At 43.7% G+C, this 10,297-nt stretch overlaps 1 protein-coding gene across 6 annotated transcripts; it reads left to right on the top strand.

Annotated features, from left to right (window-relative positions):
• Positions 1–216: 216 nt before the first annotated feature.
• On the top strand, positions 217–10,094 carry ZNF232 (zinc finger protein 232). 6 transcript variants are annotated; one of them, XR_011646802.1, is made up of 7 exons: positions 277–379; positions 480–583; positions 1,646–2,123; positions 2,401–2,554; positions 3,809–4,495; positions 6,618–6,692; positions 7,294–10,094. XR_011646802.1 is itself a non-coding variant. In XM_004478523.5 (5 exons), the coding sequence occupies exons 1-5, from the start codon at positions 474–476 to the stop codon at positions 7,320–7,322; spliced, it is 1,458 nt and encodes a 485-aa protein (XP_004478580.4). In that variant the 5' UTR covers positions 277–473; the 3' UTR covers positions 7,323–10,094. The 6 variants fall into 6 exon arrangements, 4 of the variants coding, with proteins under 4 accessions (XP_058139697.1, XP_004478580.4, XP_023440435.2 ...); XR_001117696.4 differs by having other exon boundaries at positions 277–583; XM_004478523.5 differs by lacking the exon at positions 6,618–6,692 and having other exon boundaries at positions 277–583.
• Positions 10,095–10,297: the final 203 nt, after the last annotated feature.

Below are 10,297 nucleotides of genomic sequence, written 5' to 3'. Positions count from 1 at the left end.
CCGGCGACGCCTTAAGGTGCAATTCGATAGAAAAGCGAAGCCCGCCAAACAGTTGCTCGATTCGGCCGCCTCCACCAGTCCAAGAACTGCAATTCCCAGAGGCGTCCTTGGCAACTTGGCCGCCGGAATTCAACATGTTCAGGCATAGCACTCGCCGTCTTAGTCCATCGTCAGTGTGAAGCGTCTGCTCGGACCCCTCATCCTCCAAGCTTCGACAAAGCGCCGGGGCAGAAGTCGTGGAGCTGAAGGCTGACGCCCGGAAGCTGCCGGGAGATGAAGGCCGAGGCTGCGAGGTGCGCAGGCGCAGGAGCCCCCGACCCGCTGGGGCCGGAGTCCGGGCGCTGAAAGCTAACGGTTCAGAGGCTTCTGGGAGATGAAGGCGGAGGCCGCGAGGTGCGCAGGCGCAGGAGCCCCCGACCCGCTGGGGCAGGAGTCCGGGCGCTGAAAGCTAACGGTTCAGAGGCTTCTGGGAGATGAAGGCCGAGGCCGCGGGGTGCGCAGGCGTAGACCTTCGTGTGGGGGCGGGGTTGGCAGCGTACGCGGGGCCCGGAAGGGCCCACATGGAACCGCCAGGACCTGTGAGGTGGGTGCTAGCAGTGGCCTCCAGCGTGTCCAATTCCGGGGACTGCGCTGCTTTTTTTTTGGTCACGAAAGGCAGCGGCGGTTTCTGCGGTGACCAGACGACTCAGGGGCGCTGTGAGAGGCCGAGGCCAGAGGGGTCTTTGTGGAGAGGGGTCTGTGTACCTCCGGTACCGCGTCCTGTGGCTGCGTGAGTTACGTCACGTGTGTGGAGGTCCGGGGAGTCCGCTGTCCCTCTTCTCACTTCTCGAGATCCCTGAGGAAAAAGTGAAGGGTGGGGCTGAGGGGCTGCAAGCGGCCTGCACGACTGCCCCTCCCCGGGGCTCTCGGGTGGGCAGCTGCCTGTGCGCAGTTCCTCCGGGAACCGGCTGTGCCGGGCATCATTCTGAAAGACACGGGTCCTGCGTTTGTCTCCGGCGCCTCCTTTGTCCTCGGCCAAAGACCTCTGTTTGTTTTCTCCTTCGTTGGCCTCTGGACGCATCCCGCCCTCTTCCCTGGTAGCTTTTCCTGAGCGCTGAAGGATACCTTGCTCATAACAAGCCTCGTAACAGCCCTGCTACAAGTCCTGGACGTTTCAGTTCTAACCCCTTAGAGGGCATTTCCATTTCTCCTGCCCTGTAGCCATTACTTGTTGGGAGCCCCCGGGAGGAGGCTGCATCTCCATCATGTGTGAGAGTCAGTTGAAGCCAGGAGGGCACTTGTACCGAAAGCAGCTTTCCTCAGGGCTTCAAATCTGGAAACCTGGTTTTTGCTTCAGGCTTGTTTCTTCTCAATAGTCGTTTCTTCCCCTGGACACCCACAGCACTCTCTTGCTTCCCCCACCCCCCCTCCACCCCCGGGCTGTAGCATTTATCCATTTGTATGGTAGAAAAGCATTTTACATTGTGCCATCTGCAGACTAAATTTCTCAAAGGTAGTGTCTCTTAGTAGAGAAGAATTCTTGGGTGAAGAAGAAGAAGAGGGAGTGTAAGAGGATTAGTACAGGGTCTACCTCTGTGTAGATGGTGGATACAGTGTTTAATGAATGAAATGAAAAAAAAAAGGATTTTTTTTACTTATGTTACAGGTTGCCGTTGAAAGACTCCAGTTGGTGTGCCCCTTTTACAGAGCTAGTCCGGACGAGGGTGGCTGTATCACTAACAGGAGCTAAAACTCTGGCCCTTCAGGACCCACAGGAAGAAGAGAAGATTATGATGGTGGAGCCAAAGGAAGAGGAACACGCTTGGGAGCAGGAGACCAGATTACAGGGGAACCATTCTCCCAGTCAAGATATCTTCCGGCAGCGCTTCAGGCAACTCTGCTATCAGGAGACTCCTGGTCCCCGGGAGGCCCTTAGCCGACTCCGAGTGCTCTGTCGTGAGTGGCTGAGGCCAGAGAGGCACACGAAGGAGCAGATATTGGAATTGCTGGTGCTGGAACAATTCCTGACTATCCTGCCTGAGAAGTTCCAGTCCTGGGTGCGGAGACATCACCCTAAGAGTGGAGAGGAGGCCGTGACTGTGCTGGAGAATTTAGAGAAAGGACTTGATGAACCAGGACTGCAGGTGGGAAGGGGAACATGTGATCTGTTGTGGGAGCCAGAGCAGTGACCTTCAGGCTGGACAGAGGGGAAGCAGTAGGGGGAGATGCCAGATTCAAACCTTTCTCAGTCCAGGTAGAGCAGTTAGCGTGTGTGTTTCTGTTTCTGTCTTCTCTGCCCTCAGGGCCTCAATGAAACTCTTGCTCCTCTTTTTTCCCCTGTGCTGATTCTGAGGAGGCTTCCTGAAGTCTCCTTGGAAGTTTTGGTCCTACACAAAATGAGTGGTGCCTGATCACCTCCAGGTGCCAGGCCCTGCACGTGGATCTACACAGGAAGAGCCATGGGAAGAGAAGGCACTGCCCGGAGCATCTCAGGAAGCAGCAAGCATCTGGTTCCAGTCCACGGAGGTCCAGCTCAAACGCGAATCTGAGGAGACGCAGCCTCTCCCAGAGAGTGGTGAGGAGCAGGAGTGTGCTGGGAGGGAGAGGAGGTAGAAGGGATATAAAGGTCATAGTACCTGTCCCGTAGTAAGTGCTGAAATGTTGGATATCATCATCTTAGCTTTTCTATTCTTATATCTTAGGTAACTGACTTAGCTTGTTTCATCACCTGTACAATTAGGAATAGTAACAACTTACCTCATAAGGTATCCCTGACGTTAAGTGAAATTTATCATATCTGACCATAAAGCCTGACTAGCATCTTCTACCCTTAGAGAGCCCTAAAACAGGACCAGAAAATACTTCATTCTCTCCCTGCCTTTTCCTCTCCACTGCTCTTCACTCCTTCTAGTCCATATTATCTCTGTCCTCAGCTGCAGAGTGAGGACACCTTTAGAGCCTTTCCCTTTTAATTTCCCATTCTAAAACCACACTATATAAGCCATAATATTAACAGTCCTATCCACAACACTGCCAGTTATCACCTTTATCTATCACCTATCCCACATCTAAAAAGCCCTCTTTGCAACTCTCTCATGTCTGTACTTCTGTACTCAGATTTACTGCAAAACCTTACTTCCTTGCCTGCATAAATCCCTACAAACATCCTGTCTCTCCTAGTGCCAAACACTAAACTTAAAGACAATAGACTTAGAGCCTCGGGACCATGACTGTTCTTGCTGAACTCTGTAACATTGTGAGACATACTTATATCACTATGTTGCTAATGAAGAAGATTCTCTTTGATACTTGTTTTTACACCCCACCACACAAAAGCATTTGAAATATATAATTCTTATAATCAGCAAAATGGGAAAAATTAGAAATGGGGATTAATCTTGGAGTTAATTCCAAAAGTGTGCTTTTACCTCTTGGGTCTCCTTCCTTCACAAAATGGTTGACTGCTTGGCAAGTCCTTGAAAATATAACATTTTCCCTCATTTTTAAAAGCAAACACTAAAAAAGAATAATATCCATCTTTGAAACTATTTTTTCAAATAACTTTTGTAGCATTTTATTTGGGAAAATAGGAAAAAAATAAAACCTTAAGCAGAGGAAAATGGAAAAATAACTCTTTTCCTTGTATAGTCATTCACTGAGATATAGTCATTGTCCATATCTGAGTAAATATCCTTTTGGACTTTGTCATATGAATATTAATTATGTTTAAAGCTTTTATTTTCATGCCAGAAATGTAAATCTTAATCCAAGTGTCATTTCTCCATACATCCAGATCAGGTGTATTTACATTTCCCATCAATTGTTGCAGATGATGACCCAGAGCTCATGGACAAAGGATCATTGCCAGAACCGCCCATTCCTAAAGTGGAATCACTGGTGTTGTCAGAAAAACATGCTGCTGCCACCTCTACATTTGAAGCTGCCTCTGAAGTTGAGGGTACCTTAGAGCAGCAGCAGGGAAATCCCAAAGGCGAGAGACTATGGAGGTCGCCTGGCCAGGGGAAAAGTTTTGGACAGATGGTTGTCACTCATAAGAAAGCTCCCATAGGGAAAAAAGACCATGAATGTAGTGAATGTGGGAAAGTCTTTCATTTTAACTCCCACCTTAAAATACATCAGAGAATTCATTCTGGAGAGAAACCCTATAAATGTAGTGACTGTGGGAAAACGTTCCATCAGAGTTCAAACCTCATTCAGCATCAGAGAATTCATACTGGAGAGAAACCCTATGAGTGTAATGAATGTGGGAAGTCCTTCAGGTGGAGTGCTCATCTTGTTCAACATCAGAGAATTCATTCAGGAGAGAAGCCCTATGAGTGTAATAAGTGTGGCAAGGCCTTCAGTCAAAGCTCATACCTAAGTCAGCATCTGAGAATTCACAGTGGAGAGAAACCTTTTATATGTCAAGAATGTGGAAACACCTACAGGTGGAGTTCAGAGCTTTTTAGACATCAAAGAGTTCACACCAGAGAAGTACCTTCCCAGTGTAATGACGGTGAGAAACTCTCTAGACACCTGTGCCTTGTCTAATCTATTTTAGGACTAGATCCCCTAACAGTTATAAGCACTTGAAGATTTTTCCTGTGTTGCTCCTGTTTGCTCTAGAAAAGGCTGCTTACTTAGTATCACCTACAGATCATCACTTGTCCTTTGCTTGAGATGAACTCTATATGTCAAGATGCCTTAGGCTGCTTCTCCTTTGTGTCATGACCTTGAGCAAGATTCTGATCTGCTCAGTTTCCCTGCAAATAAGATCGAGATGGTAATGCCTACTTCATTAGAGTTCTGAGCTAGGCAGCAGTAGCTAGTGTATTTTTATTGATTGTGTATGGAAATTTGGTCCTGTCCTTTTTCTCAGACTCATTCTTTTTTTGCCTTCTCAGACAAGGTCACATCTGCAAATGTCTAGGCAGCAAACAGAAATCATGCTTGTAATTTGAATAGGGAAGGTTTAATATAAAGAAATCTTAACTAGTAAAAGGGGATTATCTGCCAAAGGAGATAAAGAGCTCTTAAGAATATAGGAATAGGGAAGCGGACTTGGCCCAATGGTTAGGGCATCCATCTACCACATTGGAGGTCCTCTGTTCAAACCCTGGGCCTCCTTGACCCTTGTGGAGCTGGCCCATGCACAGTGCTGATGCACGCAAGGAGTGCCATGCCTTGCAGGGGTGTCCCTGTGTAGGGGAGCCCCACGCACAAGGAGTGCACCCCGTAAGGAGAGCCGTCCATCATAAAAGAAAGTGCAGCCTGCCCAAGAATGGCGCCACACACACGAAGAGATGACACAGCAAAATGACGCAACAACAACAAAAAAGAAACACAGATTCCCGTACTGCTGACAACAGAAGCAGACAAAGAACACGCAGCAAATAGACACAGAGAGCAGACAACTGGGGGCTGGGGGAGAGAAATAAATAAAATAAATATTAAAAAAAAAAGAATATAGGAATAGCAGAATGTGAAGAGCATTCACTATTTCTAGAATTGAGGGAAGGTATCAAGGGAAAAAGCAATCTTAGAAGAGGGGCCCCCCTCCAAGGCTGTTTCATTGGTTTATAAGAGCCCATTTTACAGATCTTTTTGCAAGTCTATATTGAAATTGGAAATGGTGGGAGTATTCACATCATGGGCATATTTATGTTACGGGAACATTACAAACCAGGCCTTTTTTTTTTTAACTAGTTATTAAATGTTTGCCATTGGATGGTGAAGTTTGCTGAGTTGCTGCAGCAGCCAACAAGCAGGAAACCACTGGTTGAGGTGCCAGTGAAGCTTATTGGATGATAGATACCACTATAGTTCCTATAAGCTGACAGCTACACTGTAGGAGGAAAAGGGAAAAACCACCAGAACTGAAAAAAGCCCCTTTCCCTTTGCTTTGTCCCTTCAGTACTGTCCACTGGGCAAAACTTAACATGTTAGCCAGCAAAAGGGAAATGTTTTATAGGTCCAGCTGCAGTATCATAAAGTAGGATAAAGAAGGGTAGGTTTGGAGCTAAGAGGCAATGAATTGATAATGGCCCATACTTAAAGCTCTTATCCATCTCAGGACTTGGTCCTTGTTCTCCACCTCCCTTGCCCCATGTATTGCCTCGGGGGAATTACATCATTCACCCTCCTCCTCCATCCAGATCTCTACTTAAATGTCACCCCCCTCAGAGATGACTTCCCTGATTCAAAGATAGAAGTTTATGTCTTTCTCACCTAAATGAAATAAGCAGGTAGTCAGCAAACTCACATTATTAAGGTACTGTCCAGAGGTAAAGCAGGTGATTGGCAAAGTACAATCTGCAGGCCAAATCCAAATCCAGCTCATGGCCTGTTTTTGTATGCTCCACAAGCTAAGAATGGATTTTACATTTATAAAGAGTTGTAAAAAAAAAAAAAAAAAAAAACCAAACCTATGTGGCCTGTGAAATCTAAAATATTTACTAGCTGACCTTTAACATAAAAAATTTGCCGAGATCTGTTCTAGGAGACAGCACTTTCACCAAATTCTGGAACCCACACACTTTCCATCTTGTTGCTTTTCCATTTCCTAGACAGGATGTTATGTTTGTCTACATAGTTGATGTATCATTACCTCATCATTACCTCATCCATATTCCTCATAGGAAGACAGAAGCAATAGAGACAAGGACAAGCAATTTCCTTTCAGCAAGTGTCATGGAAAGTGCCCCAGTGCTTTGGTGAGAACACAGTTATATGACCACATTTGTCTTCAACATTTCCAGCTAGTTGGCCTTTTGTCCATTTAAAATTTGATTGCTGTGGAGAAAGGGAGACAAATTTGGGGAGACAGTGAGTAGTCCTGCATCCCATGAAACATCTCCCCACTTCTGCAACCCAATGCTGCTAATTGGTCAGGGAAGGAAAGTTCTTATCCCAGGAGGATAACAGCAGGATGCTGGGAAAGAGAAGAAGGGGACAAAAGGTTAAGAGGCTCAATTTGGGCTCTGACCTTCATGGTGGTCACTCCAGAAGTAGCCATCATTCTGTCTGCAATGCCTTGTGTCGGGCGCTCTGAGAGCTGAAATCGGAAAAAATATATTGTAGGCAAGATGTTAACTTGAAACCATGTCTTACCATTTTGTTAGTGCAAAAGTAACTAACTACAGATGTTCAGTGTGTTCAGTTTGATTATGTTACAGGAATTAGTTTCTTGCCCTTGAGGGGGACCTGGGAATTAAGTGTGCCATATGTGGGTTTTTTTCTCTTTTTTTTTTTCATATGTTTATGTATATGAGTGCTTTGCTCACATGTGCGTTTTGGAATTCAATTTGATTGCAGGCGATTCCCCCAGCTGTGAAGCTGAATAAACAAAAGAACTTGTACCTGAACCTGGTACCGCCACTGCTGCCCCCTGCCCTGCAGCTGCCCCCTCAGGACCAGCTGTCTTCAATGAGTAAACATATTTCTCAGTTCTGTGGTGGTCTTAGTCACACCCTTATGGAGTTACTGAAGGGCAGTGGAGATTAGTACCAGGCACAGCACAACCTCTGCAGAAAAGTGAAATGCAGAAAGTCATTACTACGCCACCAAGAAACCCCCTTAAGAACAGTTAACCTGGATACAGAAGTGTTGAATTGAAATCCACAGTGCATTTTACAAGGAATTTAGGACACAGCTCTAGTGGCAAAAGCAGACATCCATATTCTCGGTTGGGTATTTGATGATGGTGCACCACCATCCAACCAGACTGTTGATGACTGGTTAAATTTTGTAAAAATTAACTTTCGTGAAGAACCTGGTTGCTGTATTGCCATTCATTGTGTTGCAGGTCTTGGGAGAGCTCCAGTGTGTTTCCCCAGCATTAATTGAAGGTGAAATGAAATATGAAATTGCAGTACAGTTCCTAAGACAAAAGCAGCACAGAGCATTTAACAGCAAGCAACTTTTCTATTTGGTGAAGTAATCATCCTAAAATGCAGCTTTGCTTTGAACACTCCAGTGGTCATAGAAGCAACTGTTGGATTCAGTAAAACCAGGGTGCCTTGGAAGTAGAACTTGAGAGCAGAACTAATTTATTAGCCAAATGTTGGTTTGGTGGATATGTCTAATGAAGCTGCCATATACTGAAAAAAAGTTTTACCAGGCCATTAGCTTGATAGAATTGCAATTTGTATTGGGGTTATGAGAAGACGGATACATACCAAAAGGTTCTTGCTAGTCAGCATTTAAAATGCGTTTTTATAATTTGTAACTGACCTTTCTTGAAATCATGCAGTATTGAGTTATGTCTTCTTTAAATCTATTTCATGCCAGAACCTTACCAATATATCAGTGTATAAGCAATTTAAAGAGCTTACCAAAATAGCCAACACAATATTTGTATACTTTTAGTATACATAACCAATATCCCAGGAACTATGGCCACTCTAGACCTTATGTAGTTTATACCTTCAGTCATCTCAAACATTGAAAGTACGGCCTACATGGTTATTAGCCTATTCACTTTATGTTTACATCTCCCACATTTGTCAGTATACATCAGATTTGCACAACCATTGAATTTTGTTGGATTGTTACCAAGTCTTTCACTGTTTATGTGGTGTCTTTAAAAAAATCTCACTTTGTGCTGTACAGAAAATCTACATTTTCAATTCTGCACTGTACAGAAGTATGTGTCTATTTAATGTCTCCAGACAGGAAAAAAAAAAAAAGCCTTACAATTAATGTTTGCACTTTGGGGTGCATGCAGTTTAACCAGGAGGGCCTGACAGATGAAAGGGAGGGAGCTATTAAATATTTTTAGTGGGAAGCAAATGTGACTCAAGTGATAGAGCTTCCGCCTACCAGATGGGAGGACCTGGGTTCAATCCCTGGGGCTTCTGATAAAAAAAAAGAGAAAGCATACCCACGCGGCAAGCCAATGTTCACACAAGTGCCCACATGGTGAGCCAGTGCCCCGCGCAAGTGAGTCATGCAGCAAGATGATGACACATCAAAAAGAGAGACAAGAGGAGAGTCAAGGTGAAGCATAGCAGAAACCAGGAACTCAGGTGGTGTAATTGACAGAGAACCTCTCTCCCCATCGGAGGTCTCCAGGATTGAATCCTAGAGGAGGAAAAATGAGGAGACAACACAGCAAAAACAGCAGGGCAGGAGGAGGGGAAGGCGGGAAAATAAGTAAATATTACAGAAAAAATATTTTTAGTAAGCTTGCCATTGTCTGGTACAGAACATGTAGAGTATGCTCTTTAGTAAATATTTTTTAAAGAGGTAGAGATGCTTTGTTGTAATAGCTAAAAATAATTCTTAATCATAAAATTTCCAAAATTCTTGTAATTTTTTTCTACGGCTATTGGTACTTCAACTATTTTTTAAAAATTTTTAATAGTTTTTTTTAAATTAGGGAAGTTGTAGGTTTACAGAAAAAATCATGCAGAAATACAGGGATCCCATATTATTCCCCTGCCCCCAGTATTAACACTTTGCTTTAATGTGGTACTTTTGTTTTAATTGATGAAAAAATATTATTATAATTATACTTTTAAATATAGTTCATGTTTTACGTTAGGGTTCATTGTTAGTGTCATGGTTTGTTTTTAATTTTCTAATAACATAGATACAACCTAAAATTTCCCCTTTTAACCACATTCAGTTATAAAATTTGGTGGTGGTAATTACATTGACAGTGTTGTGCTGCCATCACTCCCATCCATTACCAAAACTTTTCCATTACCCCAAGCAAATTCTGTACCAATTGAGTATTCTCTACCCCTACCCTGATAACCTGTATTCTAGTTTCAATGTGAATTTGCTTTACTATTATTTTTTGTTAAAAGTGTGGTTTTCTTTTCTCTTCCCAACCTCTTGCAAAAAAAAAAAGGGGGGGGAGGGAGGTGTTTCTGCTGATGAATTCATCAGACATTAAATATATTTCTTTTGAGCTGTGTAACATTTGGATACATGGTAATTTGTTTTATGTAACTGATAAAATGGTGATTGCTATTCTTAGTTCAACCATATATTTACAGTCTGGGAATATGTGGTTATAGTTCTGTGGAAGAAATAATTTGTCAGTGTTTACCCCCTTGTAAAAATGTAGTGCAAGAGCTTAAACATTTAAATAAATGCATTTACCATTATTAAGAATGTTCTACTTTAAAAAAAAAATCCCCCCCCCCCCCAAAAAAAAAGAGGAGCTGGTGTAGCTCAGTGGTTGAGTGCCTGCTTCATGTGTACAAGGTCCTGGGTTCAATCTCTGGTACCTTCTTAGAAAAAAAGGTTTTGCTTCAGCTTCATAAGTTAACATTTATTTTGTAAAAACTGAATGAGGAAAGTGGACTTG

The sequence above is a fragment of the Dasypus novemcinctus genome, chromosome 21 (assembly GCF_030445035.2).
Source record: "Dasypus novemcinctus isolate mDasNov1 chromosome 21, mDasNov1.1.hap2, whole genome shotgun sequence".
NCBI lineage: Eukaryota > Metazoa > Chordata > Mammalia > Cingulata > Dasypodidae > Dasypus > Dasypus novemcinctus.
The sequence above is the reverse complement of the archived record's forward strand: the minus strand, read 5'-3'. Positions and strand labels throughout refer to the sequence as shown.

Coding starts and splice junctions, on each gene's coding strand:
- ZNF232 (XM_004478523.5), top strand. CDS start 474: ATGAAGGCCGAGGCCGCGGGGTGCGCAGGCGTAGACCTTCGTGTGGGG. Junction 584..1,645: donor GAACCGCCAGGACCTGTGAG/GTGGGTGCTAGC, acceptor CTTATGTTACAG/GTTGCCGTTGAAAGACTCCA. Junction 2,555..3,808: donor GCAGCCTCTCCCAGAGAGTG/GTGAGGAGCAGG, acceptor CAATTGTTGCAG/ATGATGACCCAGAGCTCATG.